Source organism: Aphanomyces invadans (assembly GCF_000520115.1).
Source record: "Aphanomyces invadans strain NJM9701 unplaced genomic scaffold supercont1.2, whole genome shotgun sequence".
Taxonomy (NCBI): Eukaryota; Oomycota; class Saprolegniomycetes; order Saprolegniales; family Verrucalvaceae; genus Aphanomyces; species Aphanomyces invadans.
In genome coordinates this window covers 542,251-566,367 of record NW_008580147.1, presented here as the reverse complement: position 1 = coordinate 566,367, position 24,117 = coordinate 542,251, and the positions used below count along the sequence as shown (strand labels likewise).

The 24,117-nt window shown below is 54.8% G+C and overlaps 8 protein-coding genes across 9 annotated transcripts; 2 read left to right on the top strand and 6 right to left on the bottom strand.

Moving 5' to 3' along the window:
- The first annotated feature begins 1,776 nt into the window (after positions 1-1,776).
- Positions 1,777-4,419, top strand: H310_01022 (CAMK/CAMK1 protein kinase). Its single transcript, XM_008864024.1, has one exon. The coding sequence runs from the start codon at positions 1,894-1,896 to the stop codon at positions 4,144-4,146; it is 2,253 nt and encodes a 750-aa protein (XP_008862246.1). The 5' UTR covers positions 1,777-1,893; the 3' UTR covers positions 4,147-4,419.
- On the bottom strand, positions 4,238-5,599 carry H310_01021 (exodeoxyribonuclease III; the record flags this gene model as incomplete). The annotated part of the gene is made up of 1 exon (XM_008864023.1): positions 4,238-5,599. One exon carries the CDS (start codon positions 5,597-5,599, stop codon positions 4,238-4,240), a length of 1,362 nt encoding a protein of 453 aa, XP_008862245.1.
- Positions 5,600-5,730: 131 nt separating this feature from the next.
- On the bottom strand, positions 5,731-6,444 carry H310_01020 (hypothetical protein; the record flags this gene model as incomplete). Its single annotated transcript, XM_008864022.1, has 4 exons — positions 5,731-5,775; positions 5,824-5,996; positions 6,046-6,297; positions 6,351-6,444. The coding sequence occupies 4 exons, from the start codon at positions 6,442-6,444 to the stop codon at positions 5,731-5,733; spliced, it is 564 nt and encodes a 187-aa protein (XP_008862244.1).
- Positions 6,445-6,459: 15 nt separating this feature from the next.
- Positions 6,460-9,591, top strand: H310_01019. 2 transcript variants are annotated; one of them, XM_008864021.1, is made up of 13 exons: positions 6,460-6,595; positions 6,645-6,799; positions 6,850-6,940; positions 6,988-7,067; positions 7,112-7,272; positions 7,317-7,407; positions 7,464-7,526; positions 7,571-7,699; positions 7,746-7,970; positions 8,017-8,200; positions 8,255-8,952; positions 9,007-9,093; positions 9,141-9,591. In XM_008864021.1, the coding sequence occupies exons 1-13, from the start codon at positions 6,511-6,513 to the stop codon at positions 9,243-9,245; spliced, it is 2,154 nt and encodes a 717-aa protein (XP_008862243.1). In that variant the 5' UTR covers positions 6,460-6,510; the 3' UTR covers positions 9,246-9,591. The 2 variants fall into 2 exon arrangements, with proteins under 2 accessions (XP_008862243.1, XP_008862242.1); XM_008864020.1 differs by having other exon boundaries at positions 9,007-9,591.
- Positions 9,168-13,239, bottom strand: H310_01018 (hypothetical protein). The gene has a single exon (XM_008864019.1). It carries the CDS (start codon positions 13,198-13,200, stop codon positions 9,271-9,273), a length of 3,930 nt encoding a protein of 1,309 aa, XP_008862241.1. The 5' UTR covers positions 13,201-13,239; the 3' UTR covers positions 9,168-9,270.
- On the bottom strand, positions 13,158-17,112 carry H310_01017 (hypothetical protein). The gene is made up of 3 exons (XM_008864018.1): positions 16,745-17,112; positions 15,063-16,699; positions 13,158-15,003 (listed from the first exon to the last, which is right to left on the bottom strand). The coding sequence occupies exons 1-2, from the start codon at positions 17,095-17,097 to the stop codon at positions 15,148-15,150; spliced, it is 1,905 nt and encodes a 634-aa protein (XP_008862240.1). The 5' UTR covers positions 17,098-17,112; the 3' UTR covers positions 13,158-15,003; positions 15,063-15,147.
- Positions 17,113-18,816: 1,704 nt separating this feature from the next.
- Positions 18,817-19,839, bottom strand: H310_01016 (hypothetical protein). The gene has a single exon (XM_008864017.1). It carries the CDS (start codon positions 19,283-19,285, stop codon positions 18,875-18,877), a length of 411 nt encoding a protein of 136 aa, XP_008862239.1. The 5' UTR covers positions 19,286-19,839; the 3' UTR covers positions 18,817-18,874.
- A 239-nt stretch (positions 19,840-20,078) lies between these two features.
- H310_01015 (hypothetical protein) lies at positions 20,079-21,904 on the bottom strand. The gene has a single exon (XM_008864016.1). It carries the CDS (start codon positions 21,853-21,855, stop codon positions 20,158-20,160), a length of 1,698 nt encoding a protein of 565 aa, XP_008862238.1. The 5' UTR covers positions 21,856-21,904; the 3' UTR covers positions 20,079-20,157.
- Between the last annotated feature and the right edge of the window lie 2,213 nt (positions 21,905-24,117).

Genomic DNA, 24,117 nt, shown 5'->3' with positions numbered 1-24,117 from the left:
ATTATCTCGATTTCAATTTGTGCCCTGGACTAAATATGCGCGACCCTGTCTCCACGCTGTAGATACTACTTCGCCGCACAGAGCCATCCAAGCGACTGTACTTCAGTAGCCGCACACCTCGTGCGCCTTTGTCCCTAAAGTTCTTGTGTCCATTTATTCATTGTCGCTTGACGATGGCCAAACATACGTCGAATGCAATGCGCTTTTATATATCGGCCCAACTTTCGACCTCTATTTTTACCGCGCTCAGACGACCAAGTCACCGAAGTATTCGTAAACTTCGACGTCAACGAAGTCGCCGTGTCTGCAAACTTGAAGCGCCATCCACCGCGCGACTCGGCGCATTCGCTCTATGAAACAACAGCCAACACCACTTATTGTGATCTCTTTATCGCCTTATAGAACCATCCTTAGTATTGCTGGAAAAGTTTTTCATGGTGCTGACGCGCAAGTTGAAGTTGCCGTTGACATTGCACTTGGATCTCATCCAATCATATGCACCCAAAAGCATTTAAGGCGAATTTGATTGGCCTATTTCCGGTTAGAATTTGCTAAATGTCGCAATGCTCGCTGCAATTGCCGCCGTTGGAACGGCGTTGACGCGACATCGAACGGCGACCACCCGTTCGTCCACGTAAGCTGGCGCACTCCCACCACGAAGGTCGCCCGCAAAACAATGTTCCAGCCTCGGTGCGCCGGTTTGCCCTGCCTGTGTATTCACCTTCGAACGATACCTGGTTGTCTTGCAAACAGGAGGCAGAAATCCTCCAAAATTCACCCATGTTCGTGGTGTTGTACTGGGAAGGCGTGAGGAACAAGCAGGCGGCTTGTTGCCAACGCGTTCGACTTGTCGTATTCCGTGCAACACACGCTTAACGCGATGGTGAAATCGTGAGAGCAGTCGACGGAACATGGATCTCGTCGCGCCGCAGATCTGACGATGGACCTCGTGCCGAAAACGTCGGGGTCCGCACCATGTGCATGCCACGTCACACATGTATAAAATGTATTCGTCAACTTCGATTCTCTCCTTCGACTCGGCCAGTCAACCCAGCGTCCGTTCGAGTGGCAAGGTTCGATCCCCTTCCCGAGAAACGCAGCCGATCAAGAGAGCGGTCGGTCGGCGCCACCCGTCGTGGACGTACCAGGCGGCAAATTCTGTCTTCTCGTGAGTGCTTCGGCAAGGGCAAGAAAATCCACGTTCAACGGCTGTTCCAATCGCAAGTTGTGCTCCTTCGAACTTCCTTCTCCGACACGATTTGTGTAATGCCGGCATTAATGTACTCTACAAACGCAACTTGGACCAGCGTTCCACGGCCTCCTTCGTGCATGGCTTTCACATTTCTTCTCCCCTTCGTCTGCACCATACCCCTCCATCGATCGGCTTGGCGTTCCTGGGAGCCTAACCCGCCTTCGAGGAAAATACAGTACAGTACCGAAGCTACTACTGTGCCGACTTCTGAGAACTAAAATTCAACCGCAGGAAGCCCAGAGACGAAAAACGGCCAGCTCCACTGTGGAGCACCAACTCCGCATGCTGCCCTGGGTTTTGTTGCACGCGTCTAAGATGGCTCACCAAAGAGAACGTCGCCTCCGTCCGTGGTGTACTTGCAGGACTCCCAGTCCAGAGGGCCCGTTACAATCGAAGTTCGAAGTAATACGCCGTTACACATCACCGCTGTCCCTGGACAAAAAATTGTACCAAGGTGCCATGTAATTAAATTGAATGGAGTCGACTTTTTTTCGGACGTTGTTGCGCCGCAACAATATTAGTACCGCGGATAGGCATTGTCCTATTCCCTGTAAAGAAGCGACACGGGCCACCGCGTGGCGGGACGGAGACGCGCGAGTCCATCACACACATCCCAAGACACTTTCGTCGTCATTGCAAACATGGGCGAGGTGGAAGCTGTCAAGATCTTTGCGCGCCTCCCAAGTTACAACCCGTTTGTCGGTACGTTCCATCATGCCCCAAGCGCAGGCAACCGCGGTGCTGCGTACTTTGCTCACGACATCGTTGGCGTCGCCGAGCTGGAAGAGCGCAAGAAGTTTCGCAACAACCCCCTCACAGGCACGTTCCATGCTCTTCCTGGATACTATGATCCCCTCCACGGTCTCAAGCAACTGCGGCAAAGCGAACCGAATCTCGACGCATCAGCCGTCGCAGACTCGGACTCGATGTGCTCGTCTGAAAACAACCAAGACGACGCGAACAAGGAATTCGTTGCGTTGGATATGGATGACTCTGTGGAATTCGCCCTTGTGGAGCAAACCGATGTCGCCCCAACGTCCCTCCCGCTAAACTTGTCACGGAGTTTCCGCCGCCGACGAGGTCAAAAGGTCACGGAATTCCCACACCGCTCCACGCATGACAACATGCATCCGTACGAATCCCTCAACTCCCGTCGCAAGACCGCCTCGACTCGCATTCGATGCTTCAGTGACTCGGACGTGTCATTCAAGCTGCCTCCAAAAGTTGTCTATCCATACGCCGACGCTCGCGTGTTGGCGTTATCTCCAACTTCGAAGCGATCGTCGACACTCACCGCGGACGTATCCATGTCATCCATGGAGAGAGAGCGATCGTCGAGCAGTTGTGCGTCCGACAACGGTCGTCCGTCCCACTCAAGCAGCTTTAGCAGCAACAACAATTTGCAAGATGACGACAATGACGACGGCGACAGCATGATGGAGGAAGACCTTGATGTGCTCTCGGATCAAGAAGATTACCACCGCCACCATCACATCTATCGGCACTATTCCGAGAGCGACATTTCCCCCTCGGCATCCCATGAGGTCGTCGACTTTCTCACTCCTGTGGTATGCAAGAAATCGTCGAGCGACGTGTGCGATCTCGTGGACGGCTACGTGTCGACTGGCAAGGGCATTTATCGCAAGTGCGGCTTCCGTACCATCGACACGACCGTTGGCACCAAGCCATCGACGCTATCGCCAACATCGACGGGGGCCCTGACGGTCCCTGCATTTCGCCGTCACAATAGCGGCCCTGTGGACCCCAAACTCTTGTCTCAACCTGACGACTGCGACACCGAATACGAACAAGGGGCGCCCAAGGTGCCATCGAATCCGTTTATTGCTCGCCGTCTTGTGGACGACCTGGAAGAGAACAAGCTCCGCCTCATGAGCATCAACCGCAGCATCCCCCGCTTGCCGCAAACGGTCATGCTGGAAAAGTCCCCGAAAGGCACGAAACCATGCCCGGCCGAGACGTACTTCATCAATCCGTTCTTCATTCACGAACTGGCGGTCACCGAGCACTACGAATTGTGCGGCGAGGACCAGCTTGGCGACGGCGCGTATGCCGTCGTGAAGCCAGCGATTCGCCGCAGCAATGGCGCCGAAGTCGCCATCAAGCAAATCCACAAACGGTATTTATTGACGGACAAAGCCAAGGCAGCCGTGAAGACAGAGGTCGAGATCCATCTGCGACTCCAACATCGCAACATCGTGCGACTTTTGGAAGTGTACGAGACCGAGTCGTTCTTGTACTTGGTCATGGAGAAGGCACGACACGGCACGCTGAAGCAGCTCATGCAACGGGAGCGCCGATTCCCCGAGGCGCTGGCGGCCAAGTTGGCTCATCAAATTGTACGCGGCATCTTCTTCATGCACGAATTGGGTGTCGTCCACTGCGACGTCAAGCCCGAGAACGTTCTCCTGTCCGACGCGAAAGACTCGACAGACGCAGGCCACACCAGCAACAACGAGGTCAAGGCATGGGACCTCACTGTCGAACTGTGCGACTTTGGGTTGAGCGTCAAGGTGCCGGACGTCCGGTTCTTCAAGCACACGGGGGACGTGCACAAGGTCCCGTTCAACGGACTCACGGGGTCCGTGGGGTACATGGCCCCCGAGTTGTTTCAGTCGCTGCCGTATGGGAAACCCGTGGATCTGTGGAGTGTCGGCATTATCATTTACGAGATGTTGACGGGGTACCAGCCATTTTATCCGCCCAGCATTTGCGTCGAAGAACCAGCAGAGTTTACGCCCCGGATATGGAAAAAGTTTAGCAGAGAAGCCAAGGATTTGGTGTCGCACTTGCTCGAGCGGGACCCCACGAAGCGGTTCACGGTCGAACAGGCGCTAACGCATCCGTGGTTTGATAGCGCTGTGTTTGGGCAGTAAAGATGAACGGAATCCGATTAAGTTAAAAGCAACTCGCGTTGGCCTGCAACGACGCCTGCGAAGGCATGCCGTACGCTTCATTGCGACAATTTTACGCGCCAGCTTTTCGCTTTTTGGACGGCACCCACTGGAAAAAGTCACACCGGCCGTTGGGGTCTCCTGGAGCGCCCTCTGGTTTGCAGCACAAGTAAAACTTGCGTCCCCAGTTCTCATTTTGCTTGAGGACTGTGCGCAAGAGGCAAGGAAGGTTGTGGCCCGAGCAGAGCGGTGGTGGGGGCGCTTTGCCAGGCAGCAGCGTTTTCCACGATGCCGCCACGGTTTGGAACTCGTCCAAGTGGGTGATGGACTCACTGCCGCAGGCGCCGCCGATAGGATCGTTGGTCGACATGCTTGCTGGAGACATTGAGTATACTGAACATGCAAGGCTGTGCCTCATGGTGGAGTCACTCGGGTAGGTCGCGGGAGGTGTGGGGGTCACTTTTGGGGTGCCAAAGTAGGCCGCAATGGATTGTTGCCGCAGAGAGGAGGGTTTCGTTGGGGGTGGAGTTGGAACGTCAGGCGTGTGAATGGGTGGTGGCAGATGGGACAGAAATCCACGCAACGACTGCTGGATGCCGGCAAACTCGGGATAGAACTTTGCGCACGCAGAGGCTGTCGTGGGGGCTCCAGCGGATGCTAACGTGTCGATATCAAGGACGACCGGGCAATGGTCGGACCCGACTTTATCCACCCACAGCCAGCAATCGACTGCAGCGTCGACCAACCGCTTATCCAAGAGAATGTAATCCAGACGAACGCCGTAGTTGGTTTCCCGGCCGCCAGTCAGTTGGCTCCAGCACGTGTATGCCCTTTCATCGTTCGGGTGGAAGTGGCGAAATACGTCAACGAGCTCGTGTTGGTTGGATGGGTTGTCTGTGCCGAGGACACTATCCAGCCAGACTGTGGCTTCGTTGGGGATGTGGTCTTGGGAGTGGTCGATGGGTTGGTGGATTACATTAAAGTCCCCCACAAAGATGAGGGGTTTGTCGGGGTAGTCCTGGCGCCACGTGTCAAGTTGTGTCGAGAGGCTGCCGAGAAACTGCATCTTCCGCTCCATGTTGCCGGCCGTGGTCGGGCAATACGCGTTCACGATCATCCACTCCGGATGCACCGTCAAGACAATGCGTCCTTCTTGAAACACGCACGCAGTCGTGTCTGCGTCCATGGTGTGCACTGCCGATGCGCGGACGAACGTCACGACGCCAGCGTAGCCTTTCTTGACTCGTGAAAACGCATAGAACGCATCGAACGAGGTGGGGCAAGCAAATGCTTCCGTCATTTCGGACCGCGTCAGCTTCGTCTCCTGGAAGCACACGATGTCGGCGTCACATGCGGCGATGAACTCGTCGAGGCTCTGGTTCGCCTTGGTCAAGACTGCGCGAAGCCCATTGATGTTCCACGTCAAGATGCGCATGGCAAAATATGCTCTGCCATTTTAAATCTGACCAATCAAAAGTGCTGGCCAAAATCAAACGCGAAAGGTCACACGGCGGCGCCGTGGAGGGAGGTGGCCACGAACCACACAGAGTGTTATAGCGCGAGGAGCTACAAAATGGTCATGGCAGCAAGCACTTCACTGTCCGTCACCATCTACAAAGCAAGCATGGTATTGGATGGTCGATGGTCGGCACGCCGTACTTGGTGGAACTCGTGTGATGTCAATCCAACAGCAGATGTCGTCATGAAGTCTTGCATGGAGGCTGCAATAGCGGATATGTCGATGGTAAAGCCCAGGTATTGAGTGAGAACATGATGGGCGTCCGCTGGGGACACGACGCCATCCCTGTCGACGTCGTACAAACGAAACATGGCTGCAGCTGCGCGTGAGTCCATGAAATGTGACTGCCATCGATCTGCTACCATTTTGTTTGTCGACGAGAGGTGTCTTGGGATGAAATAGCGACGTCACCGCCATAAAGTCGAGAAAGGTCACCGTGTGCCCTGGTCCACTTCGAATGGCCAACGCAAACAGTCCATTCAACGCCACCTTGGGCTGGTCGACCACCACATGCGATGGCACTTCCACCATGATGCGTCCATCGTGGTGAATGCAAGCTTGATCCAACCACACAACGAACTGTTTCTGCATCGCCTTGATCTCTGCCGAGCTGACTAGACGTACAGCGATCCGTGAGACAATGGTAGGCAGGTTCGAGTACACGCACAGAGAGGAAAGTCCTTGGCGATGTCCTTTGGGTCACCCAACGCCGCGAGTGGGTCGACGGGGGCCGTCGCCGCCAGTTTCTTTCGTTTGAACATAATGAAACTGTTGGAGCAACTGCCAGACGTCCCCCCCAGCGGCCTCGGCAAACCCACATACCCACGATGGGGGACACGTGGAAGATCGGAACGTACGCCCGCATACGCCCCCTCCGCAAGGGGGCCACCAAGTCGTACACAATCGCATCGCGTACGTGGCACACATCCACTTGAAAAGCACGTGTCGATATGTGACGTAGCCCATGATGGCGTGGCCAGCACGATCACGTTTCCGTACCCTGCCGCCCCCGACAGTCGGAGCAACCTCAAGCAGCGCGATGAGCTCGAGTTCAAATACACTCAAGTGTTCGACTGCCCGACTTCCCAAGACAAAATCTTCCACGACGCATGCTTGGTACGTCGTGCCACGCACCCGTTGCCCAGCCCCACAACGTGCCCACATAGGGCGTTGTGACTGGAGCAGTCGAAGGATACAATGGCACGATCTTGGCGTATGGCCAAACTGGCAGCGGAAAGACGTTTACAATCACGGGAGGTAATTTCACCAAGTGCACGAACTGTGACAAGCGCCGACTTGCGCAGGCGAGAGCTACCAGGAGCGAGGCATTGTTCCCCGAGCCATCTCGACGCTGTTCGATGCGTTCGAGGCGCGAACGGACATGGTATGTCGCCAAGTCGACGCAAGCGCCCATCGGGACTGTTGTAGACGTACAAGTGCTACATTTCGTACTTGGAAATCTACAACGACAGCGTGTACGACTTGCTGGACCGAACGCACATGAACAAACCGATCGAAGCATGGACGCGCCTCCAAGTTCAGCTGTCGGACGATGACGAAGATGCAAACGCGCAGTTTCGCAAACTCGGGTGCGTCGGCGCGGCATGTGTCGCGTCAAAACTTGTTTCGATAGAGTGTACGAAGCAAAGTCGGAAGAGGAGGCGCTCAACTTGCTCTTCCTCGGCAATGCCCACCGCATCACGAGCGACACGCCGATGAACATGGTTCGCTTGCAGCTTCTTCGTGAAATGTAGTCAACGTGACGGGTCCATGCGCCCAGGCGTCGTCCCGGTCGCATTCTATCTTCACCATGTTGATCGAAGGCCATCGGCACAACTCAGAGGTAATTCGCCTGCCGCGCGCACCTCCTAACTCGTGGCAAAAAAGGTCATCCTCCATTCCAAATTACACGTGGTCGACTTGGCCGGGTCGGAGCGGGTGTACAAGCGGGACGGGTCGGAAAGGATGCGCACCGAGGGCCGCTTTATCAACCTGTCGCTGCATCACCTCGAACAAGTACATGTGTCCGCCTCTTTAGCGTTCGTGATCGGTGCATGTCCAGGTCATCTTGGCGTTGCAAACAAAACCTGCAGCCAAGAAAGGAGCAAAGGCGATGGGGAAACCACCAAACCACCACGTGCCGTATCGCAACTCGATGCTGACGTCGGTCTTGCGAGGCAGCCTCGGAGGCAACTGCAAGTCTGTGTTCATCGGGACGCTCAATCCAGAAGCCGAGTTCGTCGACGAATCCATTTCGACATGTCGGTTTATGCAGCGATGCAGCGAGGTCGCCTTTTTTCGTCAAGCAAACGGTGTGCTCAGCGATTGCGCAGGTCGCTGTGGACGTCCACGTGAACGAAGAAGTCGACGTTTACGTATTGGCGGAGTTGCTCCAAGCCGAGAACAAGCGCCTTCAGAGGGACTTGGCCGTGACACAAGCTGCCTTAAAGGACCAAGCGGATGTCAACAGCAAGTTACAGGCGCAGGTGCATCCAGGCGTGGCCATGGAGCTCCATGGTACGGACCACATCATCTACGACATCCTGGCCAAGAGGACTCAACATGACCCAGCTTCAGATAAAGCCGAGTGCGACCAGCTCGTGGAAAAATTCCTGGTCGCGGAGTGGGAATCCCCGGCGCAAGCGCAAGTCGCTATGGAAATCGAGCGTCTAGGGCTCGGCCATGCCATGTACTGCTTGAAATCTGTCAAAGAGAGCCTCGTGTTTGCTTCAAATGCGACCGTGGAAGTACAGGAGCTGCTAAATATTCAGAACGACCGCATCGCGGGGATGGAATCGAGGCTGGCCGCCCAGCGCGCCGAAGCGGAAACGCTCAACCGCGCCATGGCGGCGCTGGCGGCCGAAGTACAATCACAGGATCACACAAAGTCGGAGACGACCAAGGTGCATCCAGTGTCAAGTGTGACCAAACAACAGCACAGTCATCAGCTCCGTCAAGACGGTACCAACTATGCATCTCCCGCTGACCCCCCGAAGAAACACCCACCACTCGACACACCACCACCGCCTCCCTTCGCAGCTATGTCCAGTACACGAGGTTCGGATGCAATCAAACGTCGGATGGACCTGCTCAAGCAAGGGAGCATCTTCATCAAGCACGGGCGACAGGGCAATCCGCATCCAAGGTTTGTGTGGTGCACGCCGGACTTGCAATATTTGAGCTATCGATCCGTGGGGGGGAGTCCGACCCAGCCGATTCAAATCCCCACGTCGTCGCTGCACTCCCTCGCTGTGGGTCAAACCACCAAGGCATGTGGCGCATCAACTTTCCTCCTTTCGATGGTACTCACGTCGCACGGCCAGGTGTTTCAACGAAGGGGAGATCCTGCCAGAGCTCCATTCTGCTTTTCTATCTTGTACGAGAACACGAAGCGATCGCTGGACTTGGAGGTGCCGTTCGAAATGTGGATGCTTCGCGTTATGTTCATGCTGTGCAGGTTGACGAGGGTGACAACATCGACCGAAACAAGTCCAAGTGTGCCGAGTGGACGGAAGCTCTGCAGTACCTCATCAAGGTGAAAGGAGCCAAACCAAAGCAATGACGGGCTGGTAGACACATCGTTCATGCTAATCTAAGCTTGCTTGGAAACTGGATGCGGACGGCCGGCGGGCAGGCGACGTGCTCATCACGCGCCGCAACTTTTCTTCTCGCGTTCGCCTTTTCTTGGATCGTTTGCCGAACTGGAGCGTTGCGATGTCAACTCCGCCCAGGGTTTCAACTTGACCACTCGGTGGCAATGGGCCGTTGGATGATTTTGGTCGCCGGCGAGGCTTTCCAGTCGACGACGCCACGGACCCGGTCTCGTCCATGTTGCTGTGGACCGGTGCTGCTCCATCTTCAGATGCCTCCGACCCGGCGTCAGACGACATAGGAGACTTGGTGCATAGCTGAGGGGAGAAAGACAACGCGGTGGTCGCGGATGGTGGGAGAATGCCCCTCAGCGATATTGCTAGTTCCATGTCGACCGGCGCAGCATCAGGCTGTGTTCTGGATTGCACTCGTGGACCATGAGACGGGTGCAAAGGTAGTAGCACTCGCTCGTCCGCAGCGTCGATACTCGCGTCCTTCGTACTTGTGGCCATGTTGGCTATGTCGCGCTGCACCACGACCTCTGAAGTGGTTTGGCTCGCTAGACAGTCCATGGATTCATCCAGAGTTTGGATCTTGGTGCTTGGAGCCAACCCATCGGTCGGCCTTTCAGCAACTGGAACGGGATGGGTTTCGACGTTTGGTTGGCATGGCTTTGTTGACAAAGTCACGTGTTCTGTCGGTGCTTGGCCGGGCGGCGCAGCGGTGGCGTGGACCTCTTCATGAGCAGGATTGACAGGTTCGCCATCTCGTCGGAAAGTAGGAACGATCGGAACACTGGCAATGCCGGTGGGGGCGAGGGGCATAGCTTCAACGGGATCTACGTGTAGGGGGGTGTTTCGGTTCAAACCACTACTCGAGTCAGACGCTGATGGTGCATCATGCGATTGCCTTGTCTCCATGGAGGAAAGAGCAGTCTGCGCTTCGGATGTATCGCGTCGTGTGCGTGCCGACGGATTCTCCTGCCTCTTTACGTTGTACGAAAGTTCCACGTCGTCCAGCTCAATTTGGATGTGCGAACTCGACAACGACTCATCCGAGTTGCCACAACTCCGTGTCGTCGAGTGCTTGGATTTGGAGAGTTCACTTGTCCAGGGTGGGTTGGATTCATTCGCGGTCCGTGGTAGTGCAAAGGCGGCTGTTGGGTCGACTGCCGACGCTGCTCGAGAAAGGCTTTCTCCGTGCAGGTCGATCAAAGGTGTACTTGCTGTTGCTGGCAGTCCTAGCCATTGCGTTTGGAGTTCATACGTGATATCATGGTCAAGAACGTTTGCATTGCGTAGTGGCATCGCCGAACAGACAGTTGGCGCTCCCTCCCACGCACAATTCAACTCATCCCGCGATGGCTCAAGTGCCATGACAAGTGATGGAGTCGCAGGCACCGCACCCGTGGAGTCGTGATTGGGAAACAAGACACGAGCCGATTCCAGTAACTCATGGGTTGACCGGGAGGCGACCGCACCCACCACCGAAGCGCTTTCGTCCGACGAGGACCTCGTCGTGATGGCCACATTGTCAACCGCATCCGTCTGGTTGGGTTGGACATAGGAGATATCGATGATCGTCACTGCCACTTCCTTCACAACAGTAGCCTCTGGCAACAGAAGTGGCTGCATGATCGCATGTGGGTCGTCGTGGCATCTGCCGTAGTTTCCATGTTTGAGACCCTCCATGTCTTGATTTGCCGCCAAATGCCGCTGATTGACAACCACGGCTTGAACAACTTCCATGAGCGCCAGGTCATCGATGGTCCCGCCTGTCTGACACAAAGCGTACAGAAGCAACAGCACATGGACGCACTCGCCAGTAGCAACAGCAATCCAGAACCCGTTTAGGCCTGGAAAGTTGAGCAAGATTGGCAAGACAAAGCTGCATGGCACTTGGCAGCACCAAATGTCAAGGGTCTGGGCCAGCACCACCATCGGCCGCTTCTGGAGGACGATGAGACCACTAGCAAGCACGGTGCGCATGCTGGCAAACATGAGGCACACCCCAATCCACCGAACAACGTCGATACATTGCGCGAGAACACCAGTGTCATTGGTCCAAATACGAAACACCACGCTCTTGTACACGAGCAAGAGGGCGACAAAGACTGCAGCGATCGCGACGCCGTACGCCAGTCCCACGTACAGCACCTTGCGCGCGAGCTGGGGGCGGCCGTTTGCAAAGTACACCAGCATGCGGATTTTGGTCGTCTCGGCGACCCCCAGGAAGATCGCAACGACAACGAAGAAAAGACAAAACGAAATCACCCACGCGCCAGCTCGCTCAGAGCCGGCATCCACGTCGGCGTCGTCAAGCTGACGCAAGACGCGAGTTGGAGTTGCAGCGGTGGGTGGAACGTAGCTTGTGATGGTACCAATGATGCAAAACGCAATGGCTAGTACCATCGCCGCGCCCCCTAACGGTGCCGCGACTTTCCAGAATAGCCGATACTGACCGAATCGGTGGCTCTCCCAGCTCCATTCACACCAAAATGGGGCGTGGTACCGCTTGATGGCTACTGTGTACGCCACGTACAAGATGAGTTGAACCACGAGGCTGGTCACAGTCGCCCATGGAGATCCCACGAAGCCCCGTCCAGACCACCCAAATGCACCGAAGATGAAGACAAAATGAAGCGTGATGTTGAGAACGCAAGCGATGGTTGCGCAGACCAGAGCGGGCAGTGTAATCCCCTGGACTCGCATGAAGTTGTCCATCGCAGCGAAAGCAAGGCACGGGAACAAGCCCAAGAGGATGATGGGGGCGTATTCACGAGCAAATGCAATCGTGACGTCGTTGAACTCGGCGAAACGGGCCATGTCTGGAGAGCGCAAATAGTAGATGATCACGGCCACGGTCCCAATAAAGGCAAACCCGAGGCCCGTTTGGAGCCACAAACCAGCGGTTCGATCGATGCCGTGCTGCCTGGCTTGAACGCCAAATACGTAGACAGCTCGCATGCTCGAGTACAGGAACCAAAATGGAATGGCGACCCAAAAGCGGACGAGACCCACGCCGGCCAACTGCGGGACACCCAAATGACCCACGAAAATGAGTTCTGTGTCAAGAGCAAGTTGGGCCACAAGAAATCGAAACCAGTAGCAGGGACACATGCACAGGAACACCCTTGTTTCCTTCCAGACGTCCAAGTGGCCATCGCTTGTAATGCACAGTTCCATGTCTGGAATCGGCGTCTCCATGTCCAAGAGGCCATTGACGGCTTGGTTGGACAGGTCGTCGTCGCTGCTGGGGCTCGTGACGCCGGCCATTGCGTGCGATGCTTCAAAGTCGCTTGACTTTTGGCGGAGAAGGCGGGACGTTTCCTTTGGAGACATACCGGCCAACGAAAGTGGAATCGAACCAGCGTTGACAGTGGATTTGATTGCATGCTCATCCAAAATGAAGTCGACGGTGGGCGACTTGCCACGTGAGAATTGTCGAGTTGAGCTGGCATGACTACCTCCTTGAATACGATGGGTTGTGTAATTGGAACTGGTCCCAAAGCCTCGTTCTGGCGACAAGTCCTCGAAACCATTCCACGAGTCATTCGTCGTCAAAACAAGCGCAGTGTGACGTGAAACAGCCAACATCGACCGTAAAAGACTTGGATCGGACACTCCTTGTCGATCGGAATATGTTGGCGGAGGAGTCTTTGTCGATCCGGTCATCCAGTCAAGACCGTCTTTATTGGACGTCATGTCTCCACCGCTGCACGCGACAGCATCGATCGAGGTGTGACGAGGTATGGCATCCGTGGCCGTTGATCTTGAACGATATGGAGCAGATTCCCGTGGAGTCGGCGTGATCCCCGCTTGCGACGATGTATCCTCTGCACCGTTCCACGAGTCCTCCGTCGCCACGTGCAGTGCGGTGTGACACGAAAACGCAGACGTCGACCGTAAAAGACTAGAACTTGACATGCCTCCTTGGACGAAATACGCTGCCTGGGCATCGCAGTCCAGTTGTTTCTTGGATGCCACTTCTCCACCATTGCACGCGTCAGCATCCGTCGTCACATCGTGCGACGTATGACGAGATGTAGCATTTGTTGCCGTCGATCTTGAAAAATTTGAAGCAGATTCCCCTGGAGTCATCGTGATCTCCGAGCTACCGCCAAATTGTTGAAAAACATCGTGTGTCGAGCCTGTACTGGAAGGTGCTCCGCCACGCGACGACCGATTACCACTCGTCGACCTCTCGTAGTGCTGAGCTTCACCTGCTTCGTTTGGATCTTGGTTACGAACGTCCAATGGACGGTCTGAACCACTCGTAGACGAGTTTGTGTGTGGGGATGACGCAATGCCGGACCTTTGAACTCTCACATGACTCAAGGATTTTGTTGGCAACGTAGGTTGGGTTGGATTGCTTGAGGAAGTCATCGAATCGTGCGTTGCCGATTGCGACGTCGTTATAGTTCCTGTCACCCGCGTTTCGCCGTCTCCATTCGAGTCAATTTTCTGGTGAGGTGCCAAGGTGTTGCCGGCAACTCGAGCGTCTTCATCGACTGTGCCTGTAGAACTGCGGTCACTGGATAAGCAATTGGCCAACAGCCAATTCCAGCACGATGGCTTGGCCAGAGCAAGCACATCGTTGTTGCCTGTGCGCGTGGAAAGCGTGCCGTGAGTTGTGGTTGAAGGCAGCATGGTGTGCTTTGCGCGTTGTGAGTAGTTTCCTTCACATGCGTCTTGTTCAGCCGTTGTGTTAAAATGCCCTTCGGTGACTTGATTGCCTTGTCGACAATCTTGAGGTCCAAGTGTCCGAGAAGCTCGCTTGGCAACATCATTGCCTGCTGTATGCCTTGGCTTGCCGTCGCTCGCCATCGGCCCAAGGCACGACAAGCACGAAAAAGCACTGCATAAGCAATGGTCGCGATCGCCTTGGTTGGTCAATGCGAACATGCGAGTGGACTGTCCGCTTGTTGACTGCAAAGTCCCATAGGTCGCATCCCTTTCATGTCTGGAAGGCCCCACTTGGCGCCGACGCGACTCCAACGGATCTTTGTTTGATCTCTTTCCACCACGCGCTTTACTCGGACTGGTCGCTGGCGCCTTCACTTGATAGTCTTTTCGATACAGATTCGCCAGTTCAGCCGTCACATCAGCGCGGCTGCTCGGGCGCGCGACTGTGCGTCCGCAGCAGAGCAATATCTGCAAGCCACACATACTACACGACGGGCTGTGCTCTGGAGGGAGCGGTCGGTTCCGTTGATCGCTTGAATTGGATGTTGGAAAACCCTTCCAGCAGCCACAACATGATCCTGTGCCGTGAACGTCATCACCTCGATCCGTCGTCATTGACTGAATATTGCCAAGCTGTCCAGCACGACGTTGGCTAGTTTTGCGTCCTTGCTGTGACTTGCAACACAGTCCACAGAGTCCACTTGCATCCAGACCAGCAGAATCCTTCAACGGAGCGGCATGATTCGATGGCTCCACATGTTCCTGAAGGCGCCGATACAACGAAGTATTCTGTTGCAATGACTCCCCACCCCCTCCAATCTGTTCGTGACCTCGCTCGCCTGGCATCCACGAATGCGATCCACCGTTGCATATCGCTACTGTCTCGATACCACCAAGCCGTCGCCAGCACCGCAACCAATCCAAGCATGAGGGTCGCCATGACGCTTGCTCCATTGAATCCAGTTGCAAGTTGGCGCTGGCAATCCATTTGCCCAATTCATCACTGGTCGGTGTCGGCGCCGCGTTCGTGGACATGTTTTCGACCTATATACATCCCACACGACATTGCCATTCAACGAAAAGCCTGCGAGTGAAATGCTTACCTCCAGCGCTCCTGCACGTCCTCTCTGTCCATCCCTCGCATCACCCTATGGCGGACAATGAGATCGTCACATCGTGTTATTTTAGCTACACGCTTACAAACTGAGGACTGTCTCGTGACGGTGGCTTGGTGGAGGCAGTTGAAGGCAGCAGCGATCGCGTTTCTTCGCACTCGTGGGTGCAAATCTTGCCTCGTACCGTGGCCCAGCACAGCGCCAAGATAACCCACAGTTCGCTGCACACGACCGCCCACCACAGTCCTCCGAGCCCCCACTGCCACTGCACACTCATCACATATGCCAGAGGTACGTACACGACCGCCGTCGCACCAATCTGCCCGACGCGTTGAAAAAATGCGTCGTCTGAGCGATCCAAGAGCCACACTTGCATTGTACTCGAGCACGTGAGGATCCCCACCGCCCAACAATACGCAGGCTGCAGCGACTGGAATGCCATCATGCTCGAGACGTCGGGTCCCCAAAAGTAGCGGTAAACCGGGATTCCCCCGAACCGAACACCTGCGCAATGCGCGCCCATCCCAAAGACGAGGATGACGGTGGCTGCAATTCGGACCTTGGTCGTGGCGTTGAAGGCGACGTTCACAATTCCTTGGGCGCACAGTCGGCCGCACTGAAGCAAACACAGGAAGATGGCTTGCACGGCGGCACTGGCTACGGATGTCGTCGTCTCCGCAAAGCTCATGACCATGACGAGGGCTAGCCAAGGCACAGTACTAGTCCATACGGCGGAGGTTGAGAGTGCGGTCACAATAAACGTTTGAAGGCGGCAAAGGCATTCTCTAGTCCACCCACCCCAGTTCTCGTTGAAGGATGGAGATGAAACGAAGACAACCCACGTCGTGAACACAATCCACTGGACAAACTGGCTGGTTACCGTCGCCCAGGCAGACCCGGCGACACCCAAGGCGGGGACACCATACCATCCATCGACGAGTACCAAGTTGAGCAGAGCGTTCAGGAGCCAAGTTGCTACGTGGGCGACTATGACGGGCGCAGTGCTGCCTCGGCTAGCCACCACCGACGCGATCGCGGTAAAGGCAAACTGGGGCCATAAACCAATGGCTAACGTCGACGCAAATTCTTGAGCAGTCGCCAACGTAGCTTGGTCTTTGGCAATCCACGAAAGGGAGTCTGCGAGGTATGCATACCACAGTGTGGCTGGCACGGCGGCGACCAGTGCAAACACAAGCGCTGCCTGGAGCCAGACTCCAACAACTTGCGGAGCTCCTGCGGCAGTTGCGTTGGCGCCGAGAACGCCCACCGTCAAAAGTATAAATTGAACGAAGAGGGTTGGAACGCTGATCCAGATAGTCGTCCACGCCGATCCTTGCCATTGCGATGCACCAAAACGGGCACGAATGACCATGTCCGTGAGAAGGAGAGTGCAAAACTGCAGCTGCGTCCAAAGTTCCAGCGGTACCAATGCCAAGACTTGCCAAATTCTGTCGGCACCAGTCGTCGGCGCTTTCTTGTCGCATGTCCGTGCGTGTGGCGAAGTGTTCTCACTTGCATATTGGTTGAACGACGTTGCCAACACTTTAGCTTGTAAACGAGGGCCTTTCATGATCTTTTCGAGCGACGTCATCGGTACTAGCTCGCCGTAAATATCCTTCGTATATCTACGACAAAGCATGAGTTCGAATGCATTGGGATATCCACGGTACCGAGCTAATGGAGGAAGTGCACTGGAGCCATGCAACTCCGCCAAAAAGCACCATACCAGCGCCGTCACGCAAACGTAGTCAGTGCCCAGGTGCAAGGCCAAGAGCGGCTTGTCTGCATGGCCAGGCGCGTCGCCATTGAGGCGGAGCTGCCACCCATCCTCGACCAAAACTTCATTCGCGATAGGCCCAGGGGCTGGGCAGTCTGGAGTAGTCACGTACGACCACCACCGCTCCATCCACTTGGCGTCGACGAGAAACCAAACGTGGCCGCGAGGAAGCGACGGTGGGGCCTCATGTTGCTGGACGAAGAACAGCTCTTCCTCGCGGCGGCGCTTGTCGGCCCACGTGCCCATTCTCGTCGAGCTGGCCACACACAAAATGTTGAAGTTGGCTGCCGTCGAACCTGCACTTTGTATACCGTACTCCTGGACTGATTTGTCCGGATACAGGTTTTGTGCCATCGCCACTATCCGAATTTTCATGAAATGTCCGAATACTATATCCGACATGTCATCCGGATATCTGTCAGTAGATCGTCCGGATGCCGGTTCTCGAACTTAAAGGGGAATGTAGACGACCGAAGGGGGGATTGCGTCGCCGGTTGTAAACACGCGGTCGACCTGGAAGGGGACGCACAGAAAACGCGCATCTTAGAGAAGGCAAGGCGACCAATACAGTCGAGATCAGACAACTTTGTTCATGGCGCTGCGAAAGTCACACGGACTATGTGCTCGACAACACGTCGTGTTTGCATACGCGTGACCAATACACGACCCTGCAATGGCGGCGAAACGTGCTGTGTGCTTGGTGGCGTTGCCGCGGGTTGGATACTCTAGTACAGTACGCGGCAGCACGTGTAAGTGCGAGCTACTATTAGTACTACTACGGTCCACATGTGACCGTGGGGTGGAGACCAGCAAAACAGAGACCCATTGCCTACATATATGGATGGAGTCATTCGATCCGCCGGAAGTGGCGCGTATCTTCTGCATGGTGCATCGTGGGAGCGACTAGAAGTCGTGGTGACTGCTAACGCGTTTGTTGTGATGGGAGACAGCTTTGGAGATAGAGCTGTGACGTAGAGAGTTAGCTCAACCCACGAGACTATAATGGGATAGTTTGAACCGAAGTCAAACCGTTCTTTTGACAAGCTTTCTCGGTCCCATGGGAATCATCTTTTGCAAAAGACCGCTTTCCCTGCAGCAGGGTTGCAATTCATGCGGAAAAGCCTTGTGTCCGTGGAAACGGGTGCTCTCACACCACGATTCCCGCGCATTTTCGCCCTGTGTTCGGTTGAGACAGGCACGACGCAACAATTCAAAATGCAATGCAGTTTTAGCCTAGTATTTTTAAAATGTCTAGATATGGATACAAGTATTTGGGGTGAAAGTAGGCAAATTCAAGTCTGAGCGCCAGCGACACATCCTTCGCACCTAACGCTACTTGGGATTTGTCAACGGTGGCAACCCAGACCCCTTGGCTTCTTTGGCGACACTCCACCAAAGCAATCGCATTTTCGACCCTCATCCCTCAGCTACCAAACTCCCTCGTCGACTCCGTTTGGGGACGAAGCCATGTGTCTGTGAGTTCTTTTCAGAGTACTCGCCGTGGGGCTTTCCACGTCACGAGCCCAGTAATCTTGTTCTGGCCCCAACACCTGGCCGCGCCTCATACTGCCTCGGGGATGTGCCACGCCACGCAAGTGACCAAGCCACGCCCCAGGCACAAAGACAACGCAACTTGCAGTAGCCCAAAGTTGGCTGCCCTGGAGGGCATGTCTCATGAAGTGGTACAATCCGATTCGTGTGCCTCTCGTCGACTTTAGTGACGGAGGCGTTTTCTTCACGAAGAGAGAGAGACTGTGGTCGCGTACGACGGGCATGCTCGTGTTGCTGTGCTGGTCAACGCTTCCTGCCCGAGCGCACAGCGGTGCAATCGTCGGGTCCAAACATCGTGGTGGCCTCGCACATGGATTTGATTCAGATTGCGTAAAATTCGATAGACCCGATTAAGTACGTACCTTTTGAATCGGGCTCGAGGCGTGCGCGGGGCGCCACTTTGCATTTTTGCACCCAGATTCGTTCGTCGCCGCCGCCGCCGCCCCCATCATGATGTACGTGGACCATCTTTTCAACACGGCGCAGACAATGCGATTCCACGAATACACTGCCATGCACTCGCAGACGCTCCAGTACACTCCACAGAGCAAGACCTTGCCCAGCCTGATGCAGCAGCATTTAGTTTGGTCTGTGCTGCCTGGGACAAACCACGAGAGCCAGCCGTATTGCCATCGCCCCGACCAGGCAGCGATGTCGTCGCCTCCATCCACAACTTATGGGTCGTCCCAGCTTGACCACGAAGCCCAGTACAACCCCACCACGTCACCGCGCCGGTACCTCCCAGCCATGCCTCCTCCGTCGTCGTCGTTCCTTGCGCCGATGCACATCTCGACCGACGTGAAACCGCTTCCATCGTTACATGACTCGATTTCGACACCAATGGCATGGAATAGTCAACAGCGCTGCCGTCCAATGCTCCCATCGATCCACGTCAAGGAAGAGCCTGGGGTTCGGTCACGTACGACGTCCAGCCTGTTTGCTTCCGTGATAAACGCGTCGGCTATTCAGCGCCGTCTGGCCATTGAGCGGCGCAACTTGAAGCGAAAGATTGTTCCTCGTCACCATCGGCTGACCATGTCAGAACAAAGCGCGGGGAGTCCCATCCTCGTGGATGTCAAGAACACGAAGAACAGAGAGAGCGCAGCCGCGTACCGGGAGAAGCGTGATCGAAGGATGAAGGTCATCCTCGCCGAGATCCAACGCATCCAAGCGGCGCACCCGTCGATTCCGTTCGTCGACTGGATCCCCTCCAAACTTCCCAAAAGCGAGCGTCAAGCAGGCGAGTCCAAAGAAGACTACCGGCGGCGGACCAATCGAGAGTCGGCCGCGGGGTCGCGAGAACAGCAAAAGGAGAAGCTCCTGCATCTCACACAGCAAGTCATCTGCATGCGGGAGATACTGTCGTCCATGGCTTCACATCCGACCACTGCCGTCCACCAGCAGCTTTAACATATTTAGAAACGTATCCGTCACGGGACCAATTCATATTCCAGGAATAAGCATACCATGTACCCATTGGTGGACGAGGCATGCTGGATGCGAAATGAATGGCTCGCTGATCCCGTGACATGTGCAGGTCAAGCCCATTTTTGCCCATCGATCTCCGTCTCGACTCTGCGCTGCTTGCTACGTCAGGTGCAGGCGTACGAATCCATCGGGGCAGAAGCTGCGCGTTGAGCACGACAAGATCGCCGAGATGGCAGTCAGCCGAGGTCGTTGGACCACATCACGCCACGGCGGCCAGTTTTGTCGAAGGAAATATGCACTAGTTTCTATTGACGATCGGGCAATTGTTCACACGTGGACGAGATCCCCTGCATGTTTGTTTCGACGTTGCATTTTCGGCGTCAGCGACATCGCCCGCTTCATGACGCTCGGGGTGTGATGGGGCGCCGATCCGAACTGGATGACGGGACTCTTGTACGCTTGCGGAGTCACCATCGCTTCGTTTTCGTACGCGAGTAGTTCGCGCTTCTCTTCGTCGGCTGCGTTTGTCGAATCCATGGTGGCGGCGGACTTTTGCGCGTAATCAGCGGCAGCAATCCAGTTGACGCGGCAAAGACCCCACATCAAAATGATGGCTTTCACGAGCTCCCCAAAGCCATCGGCCCACCAGAAACCCGCCAAGCTCCAGTCCAACGTGATGGGCAAGAGGTAGCTCAGCGGCACGTAGACGCACCACGACGCAATATTGTTGGCGACCAAGTTTACGTTCGACATGGATAGTGCATTCAAGCACGCCGTCATCATGAACCGGCAGAATGCGACAGATATGCACAAGCAGAATACGATCAGTGCCGACTGGCACATGGCAATGATGACCGGGTCGGGGCTCCATACGCGGAAGAGCGACTCGTTGAGGAGGTACACGCATACAATCAATGTCACTCCCGTGCCAAGTACGATCATCGCGCCCACAGTCAGCACTCGTTTGGCAGCCACGGCGCTTCCTTCGCCGAGGTAGCGGGACATGCGGATTTGGGTGGCGGTGCTGAAGCCGCTCACGAACGAGTTCACAACGCCCCACACTCCGTTCAGCACGGCTTGACATGCAGCAATGTCCGGGCCCAAGATGCCAGAGAACGCCGACGTGAGCGCAGCAGATGCCCAGTCCACCACCGACGATGCACCCATGGGCACCGCGAGTGGAAGGAACACTACGAGGCGCTCCTTGCTCACGCACTCCCACGTCCACCCGCCCCAGTACTTCACATGGTACTGCTTGTACAAGATCGTGTACACGACAAACATGAACAGTTGCAAACAACTGGACACGACAGTAGCGATGGGGGACCCAATGAACCCGAGGCCTTCGAACCCGAACGCGCCGTAGATAAACACTTGGTTGAACACGATGTTGAGGAGGACCGTGATGCCACTGCAGACGGTCGCGGGCATGATCACTCCGAGCGCTGCAAAGTACGTAGTCAAGCACCCGTACAAGTATTGCGGAATAAGCGCCAGCGACATGATCATGGCAAACTGCTGCCCGAACCCGACGGCTTCCACGTCGTCCAGCGTCAATGCAATGATGTGGCCGACAAACATGTAGTAGATCATGACCGGGATCGTCCCAGCGATGGAAAACACGATGCAAGTTTGCAGCCAAATGCCCACGAGGGTGTTGTTGCCTGCGCCGTACGCTTGGCTGCACAAGGTACTGATGGCTGGGATGGAGTTTTGGATGAAGGCGGACGGGACGCCCATGTACACGCCGGCCAACGTCACTCCCGCGAGTTGCTTCGTGCCGATGTGTCCTTGGAACGCTGCGTCTGTGATCGTCATTACTTGGCGCACGACTTGGCGCAACGACAACTGGAATGCCATGCTCGTGATCTCCATTGCTTCTTGCTTGACAGGAATGAGGTCGTGTTTGGTGTAGTCATCGTCGTCGTTCACAGACGGGTTGCCACCACGGCCGTACATTTCGATCTCGGCGTTGCTGCCGTGCTTCTTCTTGACCAAACTTGTCTTCTCGTTCGGCGCGTCCATGGCAAATCCCCAAGTGCCCCGCTCCCGTGGCTTTAGTCACCGAGTTGAAGTTGGTGGCCAATTCATCGTGACGGCTGATTGGTCCGACGTATTGTCCCTCGATAACCTCCAACTGCTGTAGTCCAGTCTAGGTTCTATCTGTGGCCATTAAATCCAGGGAAAACCTGGAAATGACCAACCTTATGCTTGACATGGTCGTTCAAAGCAAGGTACAAATGTGGTCCTCGGTGCCGTTGTCATGATGCTGCCATCGACTTCAACATGCTGCATGGTAATCAATCGATCGTTAAGGACATATACAGGCATGAACTGCAAATTTCATATCCACACAGAAGAGCGCCGTCGTGAATTGCAACGCACGAAGTCTTCATGAGGCGTACGGTGCATGCAACGAGATGATTCGGGACTGTGTGTGCATTTGCAGCTTTGGCCTCTAATGGCCTCCCAACGTCGACTTCACTTGTGCCAGAATAATGTAAAATGCCAAGCGGAATTCTCTGTGGACGCTTGTGTGAACTTCCGTTATCTCAACTCTTTGGCATCGTTGTGGATTTCTGAAATGTGCGCTGGGCAATAGTGTTGCAACGGAGGTATCGAATGTCATGCTATTTGAAGAGAGCTAATAGGGAGAGTCAATTTGGGAATTTTTGGTCTACTTTTGATTTTCAAGGATTCCGAAAATCGAAACCAAAGGTGGCCACTATGAAACAAAAGTCGTAGGGGAGTCAACAAGACCAACCGATTTCAGTTTATCCGTATCCGTATGTTAGATTGCATTGTGCAAAATGCCACGGCGCTCTGAGAGATCGGCCATCTTGGCGGACTTGGACGCCATGGTGCGAGCAATTGTTACATGCAATCCCCGTTTATCAGTTTCTACAAAGAACGATATACGACAGCTTCTTGACCTTCGATGTATGCTTCTCAGTGCTCGTTACATGTATCCACGTGCAATGCTGTTGCGTCCACTCGGGCAGCTTTCGATTCTTCCTTTCATGGCGGTAGGAGACTTTGAACAAGAAGTTCGTGTTTGCCAGACTACGTTTGCTTACATCTTGCATTTGATCGAGGAACATTCTGTATTTCAATCAAAAACGAATCGTATTCAACGGCCTGTGTGGGTGCAGCTTGCTTGTGCTCTGCATCGCCTTGGACACAATGGGACTGGTGCTTCTGTTGGCATGGTCGCACGGGCGAAGGAAATTGGTAATGGGACAGTTCATCTTTATACGAGACGTATTACCTGTTCCCTGATTTCACTTTCTACTTCGGAAATTACGTGGCCCAATTCTTCGAAAAGACGGCTGCTTGCTAAGTCAAATGCTGAGCGGTATGGATTTCGTAACTGCGTTTTGGCAACTGATGGCACTCATGTTGTTTCATACCGAAAACCTGCATTACATGGAGAGGTATATTACAGTCAAAAAAAGGAATATTCAATGAATGTACTTTTGACGTTTGATAACTGCCGACAAATTCGGCATGTGCTTGCGGGATGGCCTGGCAGTGTTCACGACTCAACCGTTTGGGCTTCCGCATCGCCCGCGCCACGTCCCCTGTCCTTCTTTGACCCCAACCAGTATCAAGCAGGCGACTCGGGCTTCCCCCTCGGTCACCACATGCTCACCCCCTACCGCTTGCCCTCCGCGCGAGAAGTTGGAAACGACATCTTCAACACTGGCCATGCGAGCCTTTGAGTAGTCTGCGAGCATGAGAACGGCCTGTTGAAAGGACGTTGGTCGAGCCTTGCTCTCCTGCCTGTCGACATCCGCAACGAGCGCGACGTCCAGTTTGTGTGCCACTGGATTTTGGCCTGCTGCGTTCTGCACAATATCGTAAACCGCCTCCGTAATGGTGAAGTCAGTGTGCCATTTGTACTGTGAAACTCCATGTCCCAGTCAAGTCAGCGACGCCATCCCACAAGATAATTTTTTGATCATGCGCGAAAACATAAAGTCCGAGCTGCTTCAATATCTAGGATTTACAAAAAATGACAACTCATTGTGATCTTTGTTTTTTATCACAATTTGTCGACTGGAAATGAAATTCCAACAAGTTCACGGATTTTGTCAACATCTACCAACCCCGATTGTACTAAATTTGCGATCATTGACGCTTTCGCAGTTTGCAATTCCCTAACTGCTGATGCAGATTGGGTGAGCCTATCGCTTTCTTTTTTGTACTCGAATTTCTCGCGTTCGAGGGAACACACCTGACTTTGCACGTCCATGTAGATTGACGAGAAGTCCTTTCGTGGTGTGA